The 24,488-nt window shown below is 42.8% G+C and overlaps 1 protein-coding gene across 1 annotated transcript in view; it reads left to right on the top strand.

Moving 5' to 3' along the window:
* The first annotated feature begins 2,728 nt into the window (after nucleotides 1-2,728).
* Nucleotides 2,729-24,488, top strand: part of Ly86 (lymphocyte antigen 86) — a 68,034-nt gene continuing 46,274 nt past the window's right edge. The window contains exon 1 of the mRNA XM_028763129.1: nucleotides 2,729-2,967. Within this exon, the coding sequence (XP_028618962.1) occupies nucleotides 2,829-2,967 (139 nt within the window). The 5' untranslated portion in view covers nucleotides 2,729-2,828. The remainder of the gene's footprint in view (nucleotides 2,968-24,488) is intronic.

Here is a 24,488-nt window from a genome sequence, read left to right as displayed (position 1 = left end):
ATTTCCTGGTATGTATGTTGATCTGAAGGAGGCTCTCACACTGCACACCAAACAAATCAGAATATGTTTTACTATTGTTTGGTTAGGGAGGCAATTACATTTTTGGGAAAGGCTCTCACTGTATAGCTCAGGCCAGCCTCAAAGTCCTAATCCTCGTATATTGGCCTCTTAAGTGCTTACACTCTGTTCTTAGATATCTTTGGCTCATCCCACCCATAGACAGGATGCTTCAGCCCACTCAGCAGCCGCCCTTTCCCGGCTCACCTTGCTTTCCTTCCTCCTTCCACCCCTTGCTGTCTTCTCTCCATCTTTAGTCAGTCTTATTTTCATCTGGCAGGAAAAGGAGGGCACCACTCCCAATATGACCACTATGAAAGGAGCATAGTGGGAGACAGAGGAGAGGACTGTCAAAAAGCAGAGGAGAAATGCAGCCAAGAGCAGAGACATTGCCGTTTTAGCCACAATTTGCTAAAGGGGGTGGGGGGTGTCGGAGATGATACCAGAGCCTGGCAGAATGTTCGGTAACCATTTACATATACATAGCCATATTTTAAATAGCTATCATAAGATGATTTGAATCTTATTCTATAGTAAGGAACAGGACATTCTCAAAGAATGTTTTGTTGTCTTTATAAAGTTTCTAGTTAAAAACTCGTCTTCGTCACTGTTCTATTGCTGTGACAAGACACCATGAGCAAAGCAATTCTTATAAAAGAAAGCATTTAACTGGGGGCTGGCTTACAGTTTCAGGGGCTTAGTCTATTATTGTCATGGCAGGGAGCACAGTGGCAAGCAGGCCTGGTGCTGGGTAAGTATCTGAGAGCTACATCTTGAATCACAAGGCACAGGCAGAGAGACAGAGACAGAGACAGAGACAGAGACAGAGACAGAGACAGAGAGAGAGAGAGAGAGAGAGAGAGAGAGAGAGAGAGCTGACATGGGCTTTTAAAAGCTGAAAACCCACCCCCAGTGACACACTTCCTCCAACAAGGCCACGCCTCCAATCTTTCTAATCTTTTCAAACAGTCCCACTTGATAGTGACTATTCTTTAAAATATATGAACCTATGGGGCCATGCTTATTCAAACCACTGCAGTTATGCTAGCTTTCTGTCACTTTGACAGGGTGCCTTAGATAAATAAACGAAGGGAGGAAAAGTTGGTGTTGCCCCATAGCATCAGAGGTTTCACAGCATGGACACAGGGCCCCACTGTTTTGTAGATTGACGTGGATCATGTTATGGTGGGGCTGCCTGTGGAGGAAACCTGATCAGCTCGTGGCAGCTCGCAAACAAAGCAAAAAGAGGGATAGGAAGAGTTAGAATCCCAACATCCTGTTTAAGATGATCTAACTTAAAGGGCTCACCCCATCTCAATAGTGCCCCAGGCAGATGACCAAGCACTTAGCAACACATGGGACTCTGGGAGATGGTTAATATCCATACCATAACAGAACTCAAGATGACATCATTATGGATTGATTTCTGAAACCACAAGTCCTGGCTCTTGGTACCCAAAACGAGTTCACATAACTCCTTGAAGGAGTGGCTTACTCCTTTCTCCCTATAAGGTTGCATTACATGTTATAGAAAAAACGCCATCTGTCATGCAAGAAGATAATATTTTTATTGAGAAGTCTTCTAAAAATATATTGTACATTCTCAACGGAATATAATTCATCTCTTCCTGCCATGGGAAATAGTCTTTCCTGTTGCTCTGAAGCATTGCTGACCTTGACTGTGAGTCTGATGAACTGAATAGAGTGGGGTTAGGATTAAGAACACTTACTGTGCTGAGGCACAGCAGCAAGAGTCCATGGAGGTAAGCATCTTGGTGTGAGAAGTGGTTATCAGTCACCTCTCCAGTGACCAGAAGTTAAACTAGCTTTAAGGGAGGCCATGGCTCAGTGAAATGTCTCTATGGGTAAAAGCTCTTATCTCACAAGCCTGGTGACCTGAGTGTCATTCCCAGAATACACAGGGAAAGGAGAGAACTGACTCCCAGAAGTTACCTTCTGACATCCACATGCTCATACACACACACACACAGATGATACACACACACACACACACACACACACAGAGACGACACACATATACATTACAAATAAATAAAATAAAAATGTTAAAAGGGAAATTCTTTTTCCTGGTGTTGTTGGCTCAGAAGTGGAAGATGGCTTACTTCTCAGAGGGAATGCCTCACCCAGCTCCAGAGCTGCTCTGGGAGGTTCCAAAGGCAAGGTTCTACTCTGCTGGACAATGTACTGCTGACTCTTAATCCTAACCCCAGACCAAAGCCAGAAGAGAACCAAATCCAAAAACCCCATTCCAGCTCCTAAGTGCTAATATACCACCCTCAAAATGCCAAATGTGCCTGCTGGCATTGGCCAGCTCTGAGACTCACATCAGTGGTGTGCATGCTGACAGAAAACACATGATGGCCTGACGCTCATTTTTTCCTGAGTTTACAGCTCCACTGGGAGACGTAGACTCTAAAAAGGGCTGTTCTGAGGAGTCATGAGGGACCTCTTCCTGTGAAAGCAAGAAGTCACCCTCAACCTAGCCCATACCGGCACACATGCGCATGCGCAGACACAGGCGACCGCGCACCGACACACACCCACTTACTATTTCAAGTGTGTGAAGGCCCCCTGGAACAGTATTCAAATGCTTGCTCTCTGTCTTGTCCTCTCACAGTGTAGTGCCCAGAGACTAGTATTATCGAGAAGTGAAACTGAACACACCATCCCTTTCATGAGGGGGAGGAGGAATAACCTCAGAGGCCTTTTTATTGGACTGGCTTATCATTGGTCACACACAATCTCTCACCATGAACAGTGGTGTCGCAGCTGCCCTCCTTGTGTGGATTCTGACTTCTCCGAGCAGCAGTAGTCATGGCAGAGAAAAAAGTTGGCCCACGCACACGGCCTGCAGCAGTGGGGGCTTGGAAGTAGTCTACCAGAGCTGTGGTAAGGTCTTATGAAATGGTCGCTGGTGTCTATGGGGAAATTAAAGCTACAAGTGGGCAATACGGCCGAGTTGGTACGGGTGAGGGATGAGGTTATCAGCAACCCAGGACTTTTTGCAGCTACGGTGAGTCTTTGAGGGCAGTGGAGAGAGCCCTTGGGAGCTGTGAGGAAGGAAGGGCCAGGGAGAGTGGGACAGCTTTCTGAAAATAACGAAGAAGACCAAAGAGAGAAAAGAACAGTCTAGAGATGGGGCCAGGTGTAAGAGATCAGCCCCGCCCCCAAGAACAAGTGATCTGTGATCCTCCAATAAGCTTTTCTTCCCAAATCCTGTGTCTGCGCGGGCTTACCACTTCGGCCATTTTGTAAATAGGGTGAGCAGCAAGTCGCTTTTGTCAAAAAGTCTCTGTCCTTCAACCGCCTCCTCTAGAGTTCTTGTCATGCCACACTGTACCACCCATTAAAGCAGCGAGCACTTCAGAAGTAGCGTCCAACGCCAGGGTTTCCCCAGGGACAAGGCCAGCAAAGGGGAGCGCTGTGCTTTGCCTGTGTCCTGAAGCATGTATTAGAAACTTAACCCCGGTGCATTTAAGAGGTGGCATATACTGACTGAGAGGAGTTCAGCTGGGAGCGTCCTACTGTTGGCACCATGAACCAGAACTTAGGAGCGCGTTAGTTATAAACTCTGAATTTGGTACCTCACCTCACTTTTCCCTTCTGTGATGCTGTGACAGGCTGAGGAGAAATGAGCCGGAGGATGGATTTCCAATGGCCAGCAGAACAAATGGCTTGTGGAAAGGCAGAAACTATGAAACCTGGAAATATATAAGGAGGTGGGACACATGTAGCTTGAGCTGATGAATGTGAAAAGGAGACACTGAGGCGCTGTGCTGGTCCTGTTATTCACTGAGTAAATGAAACCAACTCTGGAGCAAACAGCTAGGCCTGGATTCTGCCTCCCAACTTTGGTTTCTGGGGGTAATTCAATGGATTTTTTTTTATTCCTTTAAAGAGGGCATTGAAGCACGTTTTAAAAATTAAAAATAAGAAAAAGAGAGGGACTGGCTGGGTGGAGAAAGTGCTAACTAACTTCATGATGCTTGCTTCTCGGAATAAATGGGAACCTAGACAGCCGGGGATGTGCTCACCTAAGGTGTAGGATGACAGCCGGATTGGGTCATGTGGACTACTTGGGATTTGATTTTCCAGGACTTTAAACATCATGTGATTGGCTATTCCGTGTCTAAGATTCTCCCTCAGATTGTAGCCAAGTCTCATGTGTTTTTTCACTCACCTGGACAAGAGGCAAGAAGATTGGGTCTGTCAGGGAGAGAGCAGGGACATATGTGCTGCCATGCTGTCTGGAATCATATGTGCTGCCTCGCTGTCTGGAATCATATGTGCTGCCTCGCTGTCTGGAATCATATGTGCTGCCTCGCTGTCTGGAATCATATGTGCTGCCTGGCTGTCTGGAATCATATGTGCTGCCTGGCTGTCTAGAATCATATGTGCTGCCTGGCTGTCTAGAATCATATGTGCTGCCTCGCTGTCTGGGATGCTGCATCTATTTGGAGGTGGGACTTCTCTGCAGAGTAATTACATCTCAGGAATAAGCCCTGGCCACTTGGAATAAAGGAACAGAGGAGATGAAGTTTTCATTCAGGAATACTGAAAGAATTAGCCAAGGAAACCAAAGGATAAATGCTTTGTGGAAGAGATGTCTCAGAGGCAGGATGTCTCAGTTACCAGTGATTTGAAGAGAGCAAGGTTTGGATTATCAAATGTTAATTGAAACTTTAAAAAAATTAATAAAAGTAGCTGGACAACATCTCCCACAGGAAGGGTCTGCCTGTGTGTGTTGAGGGCCATGCTCAGTGCCTCATCGGCACGATCCTTGGTTTGTAGATGTGTAAACCTGGGGCCAGAGCTGCCAGCTAACACTGTAAAGGCTATGGGGCTAATACTGTAGAAATTATACTCCCGTGGCACAGAGAAGACAAAACATCAAGTAAATATTTGTGGAGTTAAAACACAATGATCACTGGTCTTTCTTAAATCCAAAGGCCGTGATCTTAATAACCCTAGTATATAGAGTTTTGTTGTTGGGCAGAGAGGCACAGAGGAGGGTAGAGAAGATTTCAGCAGAGAGAATAGCATGTATAAAAGCAAAGAGGTGTGGCATGACCAGGCCAAGTTCAGAGGGCTGAGAAATGATGGGAGAGATACAGTCAGAGCCCTAGACAAGGGAACGTTGCCTGCCTTTGGCTTTGAGGAGCCTCCACTTTGGAGTAACAATGCCTTGGGGACTTACTAGGGGTGTGGGTGTGGCTAGAAATGAGCCAGGTAGCTGGACACCATGACCTTCAGGATGTTCAGGAAGAAAAGCACAGTCATCATGAAAACCATTCAACAATCTTTAGACTAAGAGGATTGTGGATAGACTCTATCGTCAGCAGACAGCCAAGCTGGACTCTTAGTGCTCCGGCAAGGGTGGCGCTCACTCTTATCTTCTGAATGGACCTGACCTTTTGGAGGCTAAATGACTGGTTTGCACGGCAGCTGCCTCGGGCTACCTAATATGACACTCCAGCCAGTGTGCTGCTAAGGCAGTATTAGTGGACATCAGGGGCTTCTAGACAACCAGTATGTACCCGGAAACAGAGTTACTGTGGTGTTCTAGAGTTGTGCTTCGTCTGTCTCTTTACCTTTCATTTGTGATTTTAGTTACAAGAGGAGGAGACCTTAAAGCAGAAGCCACTTTCTGAAAAGAAAAAAACAAAACAAAAACCCTTCAAGAGAAAGGGAACATTAGAAGCAGCTTCTGAGTGTTTGTATGAACCAGAAAGCCAGGTGTGGTGCCTCATGCCTTGAATCCCAACACTTGAGAGTTGGAGACTAGAAGATCTAGTGACTAGAAGATCTTCATGGTGACTTTGAGGCCAGTATGACTATATGAGGCCTGGTCTCAAAAATACAAAAACTAAATCTAAACAGGAAGTGAGCTAGATGTTCTGAAAAGCAGAAGTTCTTATTTATTCAAGTAAGGGAACTGAAAAGAAAAAGAAGAAAGCCAGTGTTGTCAAAGTAAAGTACAAGCACGTATATATGTGTATACACGCACACGCACATGCACATGCACATGCACACGTGTGTGCATGCTTAGGAATATGGCCCCAATGCCCACTAGTGAATTCACTCATATGCAGTCTCTAGCATACAAAGATACAATGTGGATTATAAAGCTACTTATGAGAGGAGAAAAGTCAATAGCAGTGGGAGAAACTGGGTGAGTGAAAAAGGACACAGTGTTCTGGAGAGAACAAATGTCCTACCAAAAAATTTTACACATTAAAACCAACATGCTGCCTGCATGCATGATGGCCTTCAACTGACTCCTGGGATATGTGCATGCTATAGTGCAAGGAAAAACTGATTCCACGTAGTTGTCCTCTGACTTCCACATACACGCCATATCATGAGTATGCCCATACTTGTACACACACTCATGTGCACACTCACACAATAATAACAAAATTTAATGTATATGTTAAATCCTACATATAAGATGGTGGGTTTAGGAGAGAAGGCTTTTGTAAGGCAGTTAGAGCATGAAAGCTAGAACCCATGGAAACAGGATTTTGGTTTTTTTTAACAAAAGAGACCTCTAGAGCCAGAAGACTGCTCCAAGAACCCAATCCTGCTAGGCACTCTGATCTCAAACTTTTAACCTTGAGAACTCTGAAAAACTCAAGTTTGTTGTTCAAGCCACTCTGTGTATGGCAACTTGTCACAACAGCCTGAGTCAAGAGAAACAAGCAAGTAAGGTCAAAACACATAACGGATGAGTCAGGCGAGAGTCAATGACTGAGGATCTGGAGTGGGCAGATCTCATTCAAACTGTTAGGGAAGACTCTAGATCCCCTTGTTGCTGATATATCTGTCCCCAGTCACAAGTTTCATTCTATGAATTAAAATAGAATGCATGAGGGCTGAGGACTCAGCTGAACTGGTAATGTGCGTGCTATATGACCATGAAGACCTGAGTTCAATGCCCAGAACTCACATAAACATGCTAGATGTCGAAGTGTATGCTTATAAGCCCAGAACTGAGGAGGAAGAGACAGATATATCCCCAGGCTCACTGGCAAGCTAGCCCAGCCTAGTTTGTGAGTTTCAGGACAGATGAAAGACTCTGTCTCAAAAATTAAGGTGATCAGCACCTGAAGAACAACAGTTGATCCTCTGATCTCCACATATATGCACACTCATGGACAAAGACACAAACACACAACACACACATATATATAATAAATAAGAATATATATATATACATATATGCATACATATACATATACATTTAATTGTTTCAGGGTTCTGAGGGTTTCACTGGATTTCTGGGTCACTGTGCTGCCTGAGCCTCACTTCCTTAGAAGCTCTAAGTACTATGTTTTAGCATCTTGGTTCAGTCATCTCATTGCTTTCCTGTGCTGTGGCAAAGCCCTCTACCTCCTTCCTATCAGGATATTTGTAAAAGGACGACCTCACGAACGCAAGATTCCTAACTGCAATGGCAAAGCCTCTGACCACATACACTAGCATTCGTGGGTTACAAAGATAAGGACATGGGTGGTTTTGGTGACCATTTTCACCCTATCATGAGAGAGACAATATTTTACCTTATAGGGATTTGATGAAAAGGACTATGGAAAATTTTCTCTTCATATACTACATGCTTAATAAACCTTTGCTGATGGTGACTTTATATGATATCATATAATCAATACAACAGTGATTCTCAATCTTCCTAGTGTTGTAACCCTTTAATATAGTTCCTCATGTTGTGTTGACCCCAATCGTAAAGTTAGTTCATTCTACTTCAAAACTGTAATTTTGCTACAATTATGAATCATGATGGAAATACCTAATATGCCCAGGATATCTGATATGTAGCAGCCAAAGAGGTTTAAAATTACAGATTGAGAACCACTGCAATAGCAGCACACTATAGGCTTCACAGAAGGCAACTCAAACAAAGAAATGACATTTACAAAATAAAACAGTTTTCAAGAGGATTGTCAACTGATTCTGAGGTGTAAACAATGCAAGAAAAATGTGCCCTAAATAACTAGCTTCCTGGATAACATCTCTAAGTAATACCACTGTCCCCTTGGTGTAGATGAAGGCCTAGAATCAGCACATAATGTAAAGAGCCATTGGAGACCCTTCCCTGCATGCAGCACTCAGAGGACCTGCTCATTTTGAAAGTTCAGTTGTCATAGAAACAAATGAGCCATTCACTCCCTAGGAAATCCTGCCTAACTATTGTTGCAGCTGCTGTGGGGTTTGTTAATAGTTTCTTCACACGGCTTAGATTGCAGGGATCTGGGTGATATTTCCTGGCAAAGCTTGAGAATAGGCTCCAAGCTTGCAATTTCACGTACTTTTTGTATACTTTGTCATCAAGGAGGTAGAGAAGATAGGATCTGTGTCATGGACCTAAATAGTTTCATGCTTCCTTTCGTTTCCTCTGATACTCACAGGCAACCTGGCCATGGAAAGGGTTCTTGGGAATAGTCTTCAGCAGGGGACTGTCAAGTATAGCCCACAGGCTAAATCACATGTATGGCCTGTGAGCTAAGAGCTGCTTCCTCAGTTTTAAATGATTAAAGAATTCAAAATAATAATAATACCTCTGTTACTATGAAACTTACCTGATATGGTTAACTTTAAAAGGAAAGATTATCTTGTTTCATAGAGTTTCGGTTCCTGTCTGTGATTCTTTGAACCCATTGCTTTAAGCCTCTGTGAGATGATTTTAATATCAAGAGTGAAAAAAATAGTATACCACATAAGCAGGAAGTGAAATGGCGAAAGAGACCAGGTAGGTCTCTCAGCTCTCTTGGAGGGCATACCTGCCTTGACCTATGGAGTTCTATTGATACTATTCCTGGGAAGACTTGAACCAATTCACCAAAGATTGAGTAAGGAACTGATTGCAAACTAAAGAAACAATGTCACCAAAGTCCAACTCGGTGAAGCAATGGGTTTGAGGGGTTTGATTTTTTTTTATAGGACTGTGGATCAGGGGTTACTTACAAGAACAGGGATGACTCAAAGGGAGTTGCGTCATCAAAGCTCCCTTCAACACAAGTGAGACTCACAAAAGTTGGACCCCTGGATGTGTAGGCAGTACTACTTGTAGGCAACTTGACAGGCCAGAGGCTTGCCTCCTCAGGAATCCTTACTGCTTGTGTTATCTTGGAGGATGGAAGGGATCTTGTACATTTGGTTTCAGGAACTTTCTGAGATTTTTGAGTTGTCTTCTTCCTGAGTCTTAAGGATTTTTCTGAATCTTAATGAGTTTCCTTCCACAATTAAACCAATTGTAGAAAATTACTATGAAAATCCCTACTAGGTCCCACCTCTTAAATGTTCTATCACCTATTGTCTCCTATCACCTAACTCCACATTAGTGAACAAACCTTTGACACATAGGCCATTGGGAAACATTTAAGATCCAAACTAAAGTACTGTGGTACATGAAGACTGTGTGAAATTCAAATGAGTATGTCCATAAGTAAAATTTTATTGGCACACAGCTGTGTCCATTCTTTTATGTATAGTTGATGGCTACTCATGTACCATAACAGCAATGCTGAGAAGTGTGACCTTGATCACATGCCACACACAGTCTTAGAGACCAAGCATCTTTACAGATATAGTTGGCCAAAAAGTAGGAAAGAATCTCTCAGGATTGTCACTAGAGCAGATCCTCAAGTTCTGGATCTTCTGAGTGATTCTGGCAATAGAGTAGCTGGGAATGAACCCTAAAACTACCATGTTAATCAGGAATGTATAGGCTTACTCTCAGGAAATTGTCTTTGTTCTTATAATCTCCCTCTTAAATATCTAGAGTTCCAGCTTTTATGAGTCTCACCCATGTTGGTGTATGAACTTTTCCCATTGCAGCTATTTTAAGATTAATAGTCACTTAGAATGCCTCACGTAACCCTTACAAAAACTCCTGGAGGGAGGTTGGATAGGGATCTCCATTTGTAGATGTGGAAACTGGGGGACATACATAGTAAGTAAATAAGACAATATGCTGAGCTTAATATAAACCTAAGTATTCCAGCTTCACCTCTTCTGGCCTTCTAATAGTCAAACATCTAGGAGGAAAAAGAGGAGAAGGAAACTATCTCCTGATTAAAGAAAGGTTTTTTCTGCCCCCCTACCCCAATCCCTACTCTCTCCATCTCTTTATATGCTCAGAATTGGCTCAATTTGGCTCTTGTTACACAGCCATCAGGGACCTTCAGGAGCTATAGAGAAGGGTCTCCCCCATACTACCATTTGTAATGATGTGCCTTAAGTTGCAAGATTGAACATAGAAATGGCATCCCACGAATTTAAAAAAAAAACGGGTGATTCTTTTACCAGTAAGGGTGATACATTGCCAGTCAGAGCCCTCCTGTGCAACTGGCTTATCTATTTCATAAGGAAGCCTATTTCCCACATACAACAACAGGTTCCCCTGTGGGGCAGTTAGGGAAGAAAAGAAGGATGCTCTGTCTTGGGCAGTATGTTGTGGGTGATCCCACAGGACCAGCCAGTTCCTGAGAGTTCCTAGAGCCAGATTAGTGCAGCCTCTGGGCCTCAAGATTTACACTTAGAGTTAATTTAACATCTACCCTCTGTCCTCTAAGGCAACCAGCCTCATTCACGTCTGTCTCAATAGGATTTATAAGTTGTTGACGTTTGCTTCAGGTTGGGTAATTTAACTGACCTCTAAAATGTCCCTTAATTATGAAAGTCTATATCTGGTCACGCTCAGGTACCTGCATAATCCATCAAGGTAGTCAAACAGGACAATTAATCAGGCTTTAAGAATGCAAAGCAATGCTGGCAAAATCTCCTATAGAATAGAGGGCAAACTATGAATGACTTACCCCATAGCTCAATGTAACAAGACATACGGATAAACTGTTCATCAAAAAGTTTTAAGGTGCCCTGGGAGGAGACAGCTGAGGAAATGGGGGGCTTCTTTCTCCAGAATCTGACAATTCTGAAGTAAATGGAGCCTAAAACCAATACTAAAGAAATGATGTAGTAAAATCAAAAAGAATCGCAGCCAGATAGTCATTTAACCATGATTTCTAATCCTGCAGAGAAAGTAATCTCTCTTAGATTATGCTGTTGTTCAGTTAAGGAAAATATTGAGAAATGAAGAGGGAGAGAGGGAGAGAGAAAGGGAGCAAAGAAAGAAAAGGCAGAGGCAGAGACAGAGAATATGGATTCCAGGGTGCTAAGTTTAGACACATAGGATGCAGATTGAACAGCAGACTTACCTGGAGCAGGACTGGCTTTTTGATCAAATTTTAAAACAGGAAATTGACTTAGAAAATACAAGAGATGCAAGTGTTGTTTGTTTGTTTGTTTGTTTGTTTTTAAGCTAGTAAAAACACATGCTGGAAAGGAAGCAATCCCTATAGGTAGGTTCCTGGGAGGCCACCACAGGGACCTTCTAATGGTTGCATTTAATGGAAACCACTTAGAAGCCAACGCTGCTGAGTAGTGTGTGTTCTTCTGAGCACATTAAAAAGAAGATACTAAGTAACCAAGTGAACAAAGAGAAGTAAGCCAGGGCTGCGGTTCTAAAGGGGCCCCCTTAGTAGGCAGGAAATAGGTGTATTCTGAAAGGCTGTGCACTGCCCTTTCCAGCCAAACGAAATCTCCCTGGGCTCCTGGCTCCATTTGTGTTTTGAGAAGAGAATCTTGGGAGGGGCTGAGATGGGGAAGGCTGTCCTCCAGATCTGCAACTGGTTTTCAGAGTCAGAAAATCCTCAACACCACATGGAATCCTGGGCAAGGCCTCCATCAGGCCTGGGCAGAGGGACATGTGCAGAGCATAGGATACCAGAGTCTGAGAAAGTGGCCTTCAATGAAAAGCCCATGTGAGCTCCATCTGGACAGTGGTGAAGGGACATGCAGCTGTCAGAGGGTGTTGGGACTTTGCCAGCAGCATCTACAATACACAGAGCAACAGGTGCCCCCATCAAGACCCAAGCAGCAGGGCAGGGGTCTATATGGGAAGAGAAGAGTGGCCTTCTCAGTAACTTCATACACTCTAGGTTTGGGTTATGCCTTTCCTAGATACCTCCTAAGGTCAGATTCTAGATCTATGACCCAGTAGCTTTGTGCTAGAGAGCTGGAAATAGCAAGTAGGTGCTCCTGTATACAGCAGTCAACTCGGAAACAGGGGCCTGCACACTTGTGTTCCGCTGATGACTGAGCAACGCACAAGAGACAACGTGCAGATTAGGGTGTAGCAGGGGTCCCTTTGGCTCTTAACCACAAGGATAGAGTACAGTAACTCTGTATGGTGGCCATGAATGCTGCCCCCTCTCCCAGCAGCTGAGGCCTTTCTTATCTGAGAGGCTTCCTTGCACGTTGGTGGTTTTGTCCCTCTCTGACTGTGTTTTGAAGTGCTTCTTTAAACATGTGAGACCTCGTCACACAACTGCCATTCCAATGTTTCATTCATTTAACAAGTTTTTGCAGATGTTCACATCATCCACAAATTTATCAGTGGAATTTCCTTAAGTGTTTGATAGGCTACAGACTTTTAACCAGACTTTTCCTGGTTGCTTTAAAACATGGAATAACAGAGGAAGTGTATACTATCACAAAATAATTTAACTATGATGTTTCTTCATCTTGTTTCTAAACATTGGTACTATGAGCCTACTTTTTTTTTGCAACTTTGTATTGATACTTATTCATTTTCTCCTCTTTTTTTTCTTTTTTAAATTTGATAGACATCTCACCAGTGTTGCCTCAATCTCTCAATCCTCCTGTCTCAGTGTCCTGAGTAACTGGTATTGTAGGTATAGACCATGGCACCAACATGGCCACTTGTATCTATAAGACTTATGCTTTCTTGAAGTTCTTGAGATATGTATTGGGGTATTTCTTTGTGTATCTAAAATGTTCCAGCTCAAAGAATACATGTTTTTACTTCCAACCAGTTGATTCTGGGCTCGATTGCCAGTCACTGGCTTAAGTTCTCTTGGCAATAATGCTTCCTGTCACAACTTGAAGACCTCTGAAGACTCTTCTTCCCACAAACTCTTTCTGCTCTGGCATTTTCTCTTTTAAAAGTACACAGAAGTCTGCTGGGTCACCCTGTCATTATCCTACACTTGAAAGCTTATGTCTACTGTGGACATCTCAATTACAAAATCAAGGGGTCACTTAGAGGAGAGGACAGAGTTTTGCCTACATGATTAAGACTCATCTTTATAAACCTGAGCTGACTCGTGATTAGCACTAAGATTGTCTTTCCTCTTGTATATCCTGAAATTGCTGGTGCCAGTCCAACTTTCTGTTGACTTTGGGGAAGTGTGTGCTGGGGAAGGAACTCCTGGCCCTGTGTATGCCAGGCAAGCACTCTGCCACAAGCGATACCCTTAGCACATCTACTGGATTTTTTGGATGGGACCACTTGAACCGATCCACCCTTCTATTTTTCGCCAAGGCTGTCTGGCTCATTCACAACTCTTTGTCCTCACTCCTACTCATGTTCAAAGATAGAGAAAACTTCGGCGTTCTCTCTGGTCTGTCCATATGGATAAAAGCATTCTGAATTCCAAATAACTGAGACCGAGGCTCCGTGCACACGAAGTGCTCAGGATGTGACCTAGTTTCCTTCCCGTCTTTGTTGTCACTCACACACGCCTGCTAAGTAACCCCTGGAGACGGAACCATGAGACATGAGACGTCAGAATAGCCGTGCTGGATTTCATCCAGTACCAGCAGTTTCCTAGGACCATTCACGCCACTGGCTACCGTCAGCTAAGACACTGCAGTGTTCTTCCTGACTGGTATTCTCTGTCTCTGACAGGGCATTGCCGGTCACGCTAGACTCCCTGAAGTGCAGACATGGGAGACATTGGTCTAGATTACCATCACTACAGTGGACAGGATGAGAGGGAAACTTACCCCTGCACGGAATGAGGGGCTGGGCAGCTCTCAGAGATGAGTTCCGCGTCTCTAGAGGCAGAACTGTTGGTTTTGGCAGTCTGTCTCTAGCTCCTGGTGAAACATTGGGGTGTAGGAAAATTGTCACTTGCTGACTAATCCCCACCCCACCCCCTGCTACCCCAAAGTCTGGCATTTTTCAGGACCAGTTAGCTTCCTGCCAGCCTCTCTGATAGGCAAACCAGAGGCTCTTTCATGGACTGGAATAAGATCAGGCCCTGTAGAGCCTTGAGGTTTCAATCTAACTCCTCCTTGTTGAAAAGGGGAACCTCTGAGCCCGAAAGGCAGCATGTTCTAACTGTAGTTGGTCACGGAGCCAATCAATGAACAAATACAGTAGAACTCTCCTGGGCAAGCTCAGCTTCCTCTTCAACCATAAAACCACCCAGAGAACTCACCCAGTTTCAGATCAGAGCTACCACAGAAACCAAGACAGCCCATCTTGTAAAAATAATTTGTCCAGGTCCTTTCCTGCCCAAGACCCTATAAATTATGAAGCTTTACAGTTGCAAATGAGCCATGGGACTTAACTCGAATTGAGAGGAACAACAATTTTATAAACGTACTATAATTGTGGACTTTACATGGGAATCGCATGCGCTATTTTTCCCTTTATTTGTGACATGGTTTAAGACCCCAAGTAGACGGTTGCAGTCATAGCGTGCTGGCCTCATGTATACTTGGCTTTTTCTACACACACATACCTATGACAAAGATTAATTTATAAATAGGCCCAGTAAAAGTAACAACTAGCAACTAGTGATAAAATCATTTTAACGACAACATATTCTAATTAAATTGCTACCATCACTACTCTTGTACTTTAGGGACATTACAAAATAGGATAACAGTCATTTGAGTACAAAGCACCCTGATTCTGTAGCAGCCAATCTGATAACTGAGGTGGCCACAAAGTGACCGATCTGTGAGTCCCTCATACAGGGTGGACGTGCTCCACACAGGCGGGACAGAGTGGATGGCATGAGAATTCGTTATGCTACTCAGAAGAGTGTACAATTTACAGTTTAGAGATGGTTTGTTTCTAGATTTTCCATTTCAATATTATTGGTACATGATGGTAACAAGTTGCAAAGCATTAAAGCTGCAGAGGGTGAGCAGCTACTGTATTTTTCAGAGTATCGGAAGGGAAAATGCTTGTTTAGAAGAAGGGCTGCATCTTCTGTGACAGGAACCTCCCTGGGGAGCCTCACAGCTTAAAGTAAACACACACTGTGTCAGAGGCGAGCTGTGAAAGTTATTACAGCAACTTGGGCCCTTGAGTCTGAAAGTGTGACCCCAGAGCCTGCGCCTTCTGTTCCTTTCTCCATTTGTGGAAAAGCTAGCCATAGACAACCAACCCCAGGCATCAGACAAATACCCAAAGGCTGTGACTACCATGCCCTCAGCTGTGGTCCTCTGCCATGGGTCTGAGGAAGGTATTCTAGGAGGAAGGAATTCTAAACTAGGAGGAAGGTATTCTAAATGCGAGACTAAGTTCCAGGCAGACTCACACTGAGCTGTTTGGAACCCAAGCAGAGTAGAGCAGACAAGAAGGTCATTTCCAATGGCAGAAATGGCTTTTCCACCTCACATGTGGATTACATTTTGACTAAATAAAAGGGTATTAGTAGACAAATAAGTGTTGGTGTTTTCAGAACACACTTGAGGAGAAAACTGTCACTTTTGATTCATTTGGTCCAGGGTCCTATGAAAACTGTGCCTGAGATTTCAGAACCAGCTAGCACAAGGAGCAGGCAGCCCCCCTATGTGTTATCTGAGGGCAAGCTTTTCCTTCCTGGGGCAGTTAAGCCTCAAGAAAGATGGCAGGAGCATGAAGGACAGCTAGGCTGTTGTAGTGGCTGCTCTCCTGCTAAGCCGGGAGTCTACAGTTCACCTCTGTCAGAGGAGGCAGAGCTAAAGTCGGAAGCACAAGGGCATGAATTCTCTCATCTTATCCTCGTCTACAGATGATGTGATGTGATGCCTTTTTCAGATGAACAGAGGTAGCAGTGAGCTTTGGTTGCCAGTCAGCCCAGTGACGGAGGGAAGGATGCTCTACACTTTGGTGCTAAGCCAGGGTGTTGATAAGTTGGGGGTATTACATGCCTTTTTAACTTCTGCTGAGGTTATAAAGCTGTGGACCCATCCTTTAAAACTGTGTGTCTGTAACTAATGTGGAGGGCTAATTGTGATTTACAATGTGAAATCTTGGGCCCCCCACCTCATTCCCAATGGAACCCTCATAGTGAACGCCATCTGATAGCTACATAGAACAGTGAGGTCTGTGATGTCTTATTTCTTAATATTTCAAGAGAAACTAAAACCTAACCCACTGATGCAATGTTTTAATGTTTGTGTGTGTGTGTGTGTATATATATATATATATATATATATATATATATATATATATATATATGGAAAACAGCCTGGTTTTGAGCACGATGCAAATCAACAAAACATACCCAGAAGCCACAAACAGCACAGAGTGCCACCCTCTGCTAGAGAGGAAAGGGTTCAGTGGGGTCATGCCCTTCTACACCACTCCCTCGTTGCTACCCCCATCTCTGAGGTCTGCACAGCATCTCAAAGTGCACTTCCAGGTCAGTTTGGCCATCACCCTTTGTGTCAAGCAAGCCTCCACGTGAATCCTCTAAGGGGTCCAAACATACAATAGCTCTGCATCTCCTTGTTTAGTTAGCAATAATCTCACCAGCCCAACCGTCAAGTGTTCAAGTCTGTCTAGTTCATGTTGGTTCCATTTAGTATTAATTTTGACGCGAGTCTATTAAAATGCTTCATGATAAGTACAAATGTCATTAAAATATATTTTTTTATTTTAAAATTAATTTGCTTTTTAACCGTTTCGTGCATATATATGATACATTCTGGTCACACTTAGTCAGCCCCTCTTACTCCTGCCAGTCTCCACCCACTAAGTTCCCATCCCATTTTTATATCTTTTTGGGTTGACTTCCTAACCCACCAGGTTTAACAGCCACTCCTGTAGGCACAGCGTGAAGCTCTCCACTGGAGCATAATTGATTCACCCATAGCTACCATTACTGACGACAATGACTTCCCCTTCCAGAAGTTTGACCACTGTTAATTGTTCCCCTGGGTGGGGCTGTGCTCCCTGAGCTCATCCCTCAACTATGACTGAATGTTTGCAGGTTCCGTACTGGGAAGACCTTCTGTAGGCAACTCAAGCTATGAGTTCATAAGTGCCAGAACCTTAACATCCCTGTAGGAGCCATTTAGCAAATAAAAAGCAGGGGGTTTATCACTGTTGTGTATGACCTCTCCAGCTAGAGACCTCTGAGTGGGTTCCCAGTACCAGGCAGGAATTCTCTCCTGTGGATTGGGCCTCTGAATCAAGCAAAAGTCAGTTGGGTTTACTCCATAATCATGCCACTATTATTCCATGAATAGGCACATCTTGCCTGGAAAATTGAAATATATTTATTTCTTAAAGGGAATGAAAAATAAGAAAGGAACCATAAATTATGCTAGAGATGAAACCACATCTGACTTATTTTAGAACAAAATGCACAGCCTGTACTCAATATAAACTGGAAGGGTTGGCTTGAATACTGCTGATGTTAAAGGTTTATCTGGAAATGGCTGCTAAAAGAAGACAGAGTACAAATTTATTTAAGAACTGTTCCCTAGGAAACCCCGGGATGAGAATGAGAAAGTTAGACATGAAAGAAAATAAGGCCAATCCAAGTGGCCACTGTGAGAAAAGACTTTCAGTTCTACTGGGGACCTTGGGAAGACCCTGTGGATAATACCTGAAAAACTGGAAGAGCCATCGTATTGATCTGTCAGCTCCCAGGAGCTGTTCCCAGAGGCACTGGTTCTCAACACTTCCACCTTAACTGTGTTAATAAGCAGGCTTACTCCTACAACAATGGGTGTATAAGCAGAAAGTCCCAAGAGTTTGCAGGAGACAATCTTTGGTGGCATTAAATAAGTTTTAGTTCATTCAAGCTACCAAAACAAAATATCTTAGCTTGGGTGATTTATGTGCAATAGAATCCTAATGTTCAGTTATAATTTATTTATTCAACTGGCCATGAACCCCTTTCTATAGAGTGGGTATCAAATCTGATCAGAAATCAATTGGCTACCCCCATCACAGCCATGCCACCATTGTATCAACATATCAACAGGTATATATTATTTTATTGAATTATATTGGTTAAGTAGTTAATGGCCAAGAATCCAAGGTAATGGTAAATTTAACATCTAACAAAAGCTTGATCTCAGCTTCACAGATGCTGCCTTCTGATTTTGCCCTCATGGTGGATGGGGCATACAAGTTTCCTTGGGAATCTTTTGTGAAGTACTAACTAATCCCATTCATGAAGGATTAAAGTGCTTAACCACCTCCTGGAGTCTTTACTCTCCTCTGTCTTAAAGGTTAGCATTTAGACTAGCATTCTGCTGTAATGCTGTAATCCCCTTGAACATTTGAAATGTACATTGAATTACTGAATCCACATGAACATGTTGATGAACAGGACACTGGTAAAAGAGAGATCGACATCATTCACTAAAAATGATAATCTACATGGGGAAGCTGTATGGAATGAATGGCCAATTTCCTGAGAGCTATTATAGAAATCTGTCTTCCTAGATAATATCTAAATGTAAGGGGTGCCATGGGGACACAAATCATTTCCAGTGCTTATCTGAGCTTGTATTGAAAGGACTATGGGAGCAAGGTCAATTACAAAGCTAAATAATAAATAATAAATAAATAAATAAGTAAATAAATAAATAAATCAGAGTTAAGAGAGGATACTGCAGCTTTGAGTACTCTCAGAGAATCAGTAACCTTCTATCGACTAGAGGTAAGAGGTTAATGACTGTGCAGTACTTTGCAACAGTGACCTGCATCACTAAGACAGAAAGTTGACCCTTCATGAAGATGTAATCGTCTAAGTGCAGTAGCCATAAATCTATTTTTAAATGAGCAAAACCAAAGTACTACTAGACAAGGAGATATAGCTAACTCTGCCAGGTCGCTAGGGAAAATATCTGTGAGAGTGAGCAGTTCCAGATATGATAACACACAGGCTTGAGCCCAAATATGTATGCACTATCTTTCAGATTCAGGAAATCCCAAGCCCAGAAATTAAAGTGGTTTTTGATTGGGAACATCTGGAGTGTATTGGCAGAGAAACAAACACCCTCAGTTTATGTTTCACTGGCATGCTAACGATTCCATGAGCTCAGAGTCCAAAATCTAAAAACAGAAGGAAATAAATTATAGTTGGCAGAGAACTCAAATGCAGGAGACATACCCTGAGAGATATTAGAATTTGGAAATACAGACACATAATATGAATAATAATGTAACTGTTTAAAGGATTAGAAGTGGGGATTTCAAAATATGAGAGAAGAAAATACAATACCAATAAATATCAAGGAGATTTGACAAAAGAAAGCCACTTATCATGGGATATTTAATGGCTGAAATAAAAAACAATTGCTATGTTAAAACAGAGCTTTAAGAATAGCTGGAGAGACGTTGAGAGTTATATTATTCAATGTAAACCATGGAAGAATAAGTAAGAGATGGAAAATATAAGCTGCTACAGAAGAAACTAAGGAAAAGGCAAGTTCTAAGCAAAAACACTGGTTTCCTTTCTAGAACTCTGAAAGGTACACATTTTCAGGTTCCCTATGTAGACAGATTCTCAAGAGAGATTCCATGGCCTGCCAAAGAGAATCAAATTGCCTAACAATAGATCACAATTAGGCTGAGGCCAGACTTATAAAGAATATTATCAACATCCCCCAGAAAAGAAAGAAAAGAACTACCAATCTAGAACTTTATATAGAGCTCAATTCCCATCAGTAATGAGAATTAAAGATCTTTTGGCCCAACAAAATCTAGAGTACTTCCCAGCAATCACACTAGGAGTCAATTCTGAGGGGAAAGTGGGTCATTATTATAAATAAAAATTGACCAAATTAATCAGAGTTTTAAAAATACCCAAGAAAGTCAGACTGCCTTTTTTAAAATGAACTATCTATTTTCTAAAGAAATCTATCTAAACTCCGACTCTGCAGCGGGTGTTATATTTAATGGCAGACTATAAAATGCATTTTGTTGAAGGTTAAAAACACAGCAAAAATGTCCGCCACCTCTTTGATTCAACATCCCACTGAAGGCCCCCACCAGAATAGTGAGATAAAATATATTTAGGGACTTGAGAGGTAAACGAAACATATAAAAATTGAATAATGTGCATGCAATATGACCAGCCACATGGAAAAACCTAGTCAACCAGTTAGTGCGGTGACTGAGCGTTGAATTCACAGCCTCTCTGGAGACAAACTTGATGCATTCATTCAGGGGACAGCTAGTATGTTCCGTCCAAGGAAATTATTTCTCAGTTGTAGGGTGTGTTATTATGTGTACAGACTACAACTGATCCTTCTTCCTCTTTTGATGTATACGTAGGCTGTCCAAGCTCTTATAAACTACTGTGAACATCATTTTCTTTTGTTTCGTTTTGGCTTTGCTGTTTTATTTTGAGAAAGGGTCCTATATAACCCAGGTCTGCCTGAAACTTTCTATGTACCCCAGGCTTTCTTCAAACTTGTGGTCTTCTATCCTGTCTCTGCCTCCCGTGCCCTTGTGTGAACATGCATACTTACATCTGGTACATCAGAAAATGCTTCCTGATACAGGGGTTTACTTTGTTCACTTTATTAAGAGTGAATAGAGTAGCTGGGACAAAGGTATTTACCTGTAGTGACATCAAGACTCGCCTAGGGATGTTTCTATACATGCTAACAGTTTCTAAGTTATGCCCTGAAAACACATGAGCAGACAGCAAAAGAAGGCCTGAACAGTGTCCAAATGGACAGAAATGATGTTAAGGAGACAAATGAATGTTGTCCAGCTTCTTGCAACTTAGCAGTGAAGCCAAGTTCATCTCCAACTCTTACTGTGTGATTAACTCAGTAGGGTGTCCAAAAAATATGGAGCTGGAGACTACAGTTATTCAACTGCAAACAGTTCACCTTGGCTCATCTGAGACTCGGTTTACCAGCTTCTTTTCTGTGGCAGCTTTCTATCTTTCCATGTAGTCTGTTATATATTTATTAAGAGAACCAATTTTTTGTTACCCTCCAAATAGGAAGAGAATGAATAGTGTTAAGACTTGTTAACTGAGGAGACAGAGAAATGAACCTTCTATTCTGTTAAGGATTTGTTTTGCTGGCACAGAAGCACAGCTTCCAGCAACTATTCCTTTCCTCCCATAAGCCCTGACTTGCAGGAGCTTGTAATCCTGCATCACTCCTACCCCTGGGACCCTGTTCTCCAGGCACTTTGCTCTACCAATTATAAGATGCAATCAGCAAGGATAGTTTCCCAGGGAAGCATCTCTCTCCACCCTGGAAGGAAGACAGCTTGCTGGCTGAGCCAGGCATCTGATGGATTCAGTCTGACTTGTTTTCATTGAGGTAAGAGATGCAGGAAGAATTCATTTCCCCTGATTTCAGTTCATGATATCCTGAGATGTGTTCCCAGTGGACGTCTTCAACTCCTTTGGAAAGCTGCATTATAGCCATAAGAAGCCTGGGAGCTCACACCTGGGAGATAATGGGCTTTTATGTGCTTCAGATATCTGCTGGTATGATATTCCTTGAATCCAGTGCTACTTAGTAGAGGCATCATCCTCACTGATCCTCTGAGACACGCTAACACAGAAAAGGAGCCTCTCACTATGAGTCATCTCCATCACCAGGACTGCTTCCTGGAAAAAGTGTAAATTGATCTTTTTCCTCCTATGAGTAGGCTGAGAGATTGGAGACAGCAGTGGACAATTCATTATCAGATATACAAAATAATGGAAAAACACATTAGGCTGGTCCCACGATCAAAAGCATTTGGGAAATACATCCTAACAAGTAACACTCAGGCTTTAGACCTCAGAGTATGTCAGGACCCTGAACAGAGAGAGCCTCAGGAAGAAAGGAAGTGGCTAAACATGGATGCCAGAAGTCCTGAGTGTCCTTGTTTTATGTCCTGCCATGGTAACAGCTCCACCCCTGTGGTACCCAAAGGCAGTCTTGTGGCTGGTTTGTCAAGGTCTGAGTAGGCGTAGACGTTCTCAGGAAGTTCTCAAATATCCCTTGGACTACCAGGCTCCTGTAGTATTTCTCCCTTAGGAGCCTACATCTCTAGCAAGAATTTCTTTCAAGTGGGCCCTGCCTGTTGGATCCCTCCTAGAAGAAGAGCTCCAAATGCACTGCCACTGTAGAAAGTAGCTGGGCAGTTTCTAAGGTAACTAAACACGTTCTTGCCAGATCACTCAGAAATCCCACTCCTGGGAATTAATTCCAGAGAAAGAAAAAGCACAATACAAAAACTAGTCTATGAGTTGATGGTAGATTTATCAGTACATGACATTGTGGTCAAATGTCATGGCCTGTAGAACTCTGGGAACTTTGTGATCCCTGTGTGTTGTAGACCGTTGTCCTCTGAGCATGACAGCCATAACCCTCTTCATCAGAACAGCTGTGACTAGTTGCAAGAGACCTTTGAGATCAAACTTATTGACATTCTTTCATAATAGGAGAGGGTGAGGAGGGTCAGTAGACATCGTTTGAGATGCAAGCCATTACCGTCCTCCACTTCCCTCCTAGCTGTATGTAATTCTGCCTAAGCTGGGTGAGATTTCATGGTCTTGGGCAGCAATAGAGTACATAGTGTGGAAGACTAACTAAAGGTGGGACTCCATCCATGCAGTACACCGAAGTGAGACTTTTTGGTAATGCAGTTACTTTATGGTCACCTATGCTCCTGTAAGTAACTCTATATATTTTATACATGCACTGTAAGTAAGCCTAAGGAACTAATTAGTTCATCAAGTAGAACTTTGGTGCAATAACACTGTAGTCTGTCATTGGTTTCCCTACCTTGCCTAAGTTCATATACTAGTGAGTGTCCTTGATGGTTGTCATTGACTGTCAACTTGACTACATCTGGAACGAACTACAATTCATAAATGGAGATCACACCTGTGAGAGAATTATTTGCTTGATTTGGAGTGGATAAATGAACTTCTAGTCCAGACTTTTGAGGCAAGACACACATCTTTGGTCAGGATCTTGAAGCAGGAAGACACACTTTTAGTATGTGCCATACCTTCTGTAGGAAGTCTATATAAGGACATAGAAGATGGAAACATGCTCTTTGCCTACTTGCCCTCACTTTACTAGCACATCCATTCCTTCACTGGCATTGGAGCCTACTTCTTCAGGATTCCAGCATATACTGAAGACCAGTTGAGATACCCAGCCCTGTGGACTGAACAACTACTAGATTATTGGACTTTCCATTCACAGCTAGCCATTGGTGGATTAGCAGGACTAGAACCTGTAAGTCTTTACAATAAATCCTGCATATGCATATATGCCATAGATAGATAGATAGATAGATAGATAGATAGATAGATAGATAGATAGATTAAAGAAGATGCCCCAGTCCTCTCCAGTTTGGCTCTGCCAGCCCCCAAGGCTTTCACTACAATCTGCATAGGATTCCACTGCTTTCCCATCTTCTCCACACTGGGAAGTTCTTACAGATGCATCATATGTTTGGTTCCCCACCACCCTCCATTGATCATCGTCATTTCTCCTTTTAGCTCTGTCTTCTCCCTCCCTGGACCTCTCATGTTAGGCCTTTCCATGGCTAGTATGACACTAGCAGAGAGGAGATGTTCAAGTAATAGAAAAGGAAAAGTTCTTAAGACTATATTACAAGAATTTCACCAAGCAGATCTGTGCCTTCCTTTGAAGAGTTCTAGAGTACACACCTGGGTAATTGCTGGAGTCCCAGTGGCTTACAGTCCTAGACATGGTGAATAGAGGGAACACTGTCTCTCTAGAGACAGAAATCAGTAAGATGAACAAAGAGAGAGAGAGGAAGCACGGCACAGATCATCGTTGCTCTGGGTAGGAAGAGTTTCCATGTGAAGCTCCTGAAAATCTTATATATTCTACAGATCATGGGATATGGTTTGCAAAGAGATGGATTAGGAATCGACTACAGAGTTAAGCTTTGAACTTGTGGTGAAACACGTTATATCTTGAGACCTGTCTACAAAATTGTACACCAAGGAGATTAACAAAAAGACCCATATGGCTTTAAAAAGTAGTTTGCAAATAAAATAGGTAATTGAATCACCTGGGGACTGCTAAAAATCTCCATGCTGAGGCAGCATCCAAAACCATTGAGTCAGAATGGCTGAATGGACTCAGACATTGGCATATTCATAGTCATGATCACTTAGTGGCTGGCCATCTTTGGTGGGAGAGCACACTCTGAACCAGAGTCACGCCTAATGCAATCCTATTTAGTTTTCTCCTCTTAGGGAGATCCCTCCAGTGGATGTGAAGCAATGGAAAAGGCTTAATTCCATGTACACATATTTCATTGTTCTGTAGATCTTAGTCAC

The sequence above is a fragment of the Grammomys surdaster genome, unplaced genomic scaffold, assembly GCF_004785775.1.
Source record: "Grammomys surdaster isolate TR1022 unplaced genomic scaffold, NIH_TR_1.0 137, whole genome shotgun sequence".
In the NCBI taxonomy this organism is placed as follows: Eukaryota; Metazoa; Chordata; class Mammalia; order Rodentia; family Muridae; genus Grammomys; species Grammomys surdaster.
The sequence above is the reverse complement of the archived record's forward strand: the minus strand, read 5'-3'. Positions and strand labels throughout refer to the sequence as shown.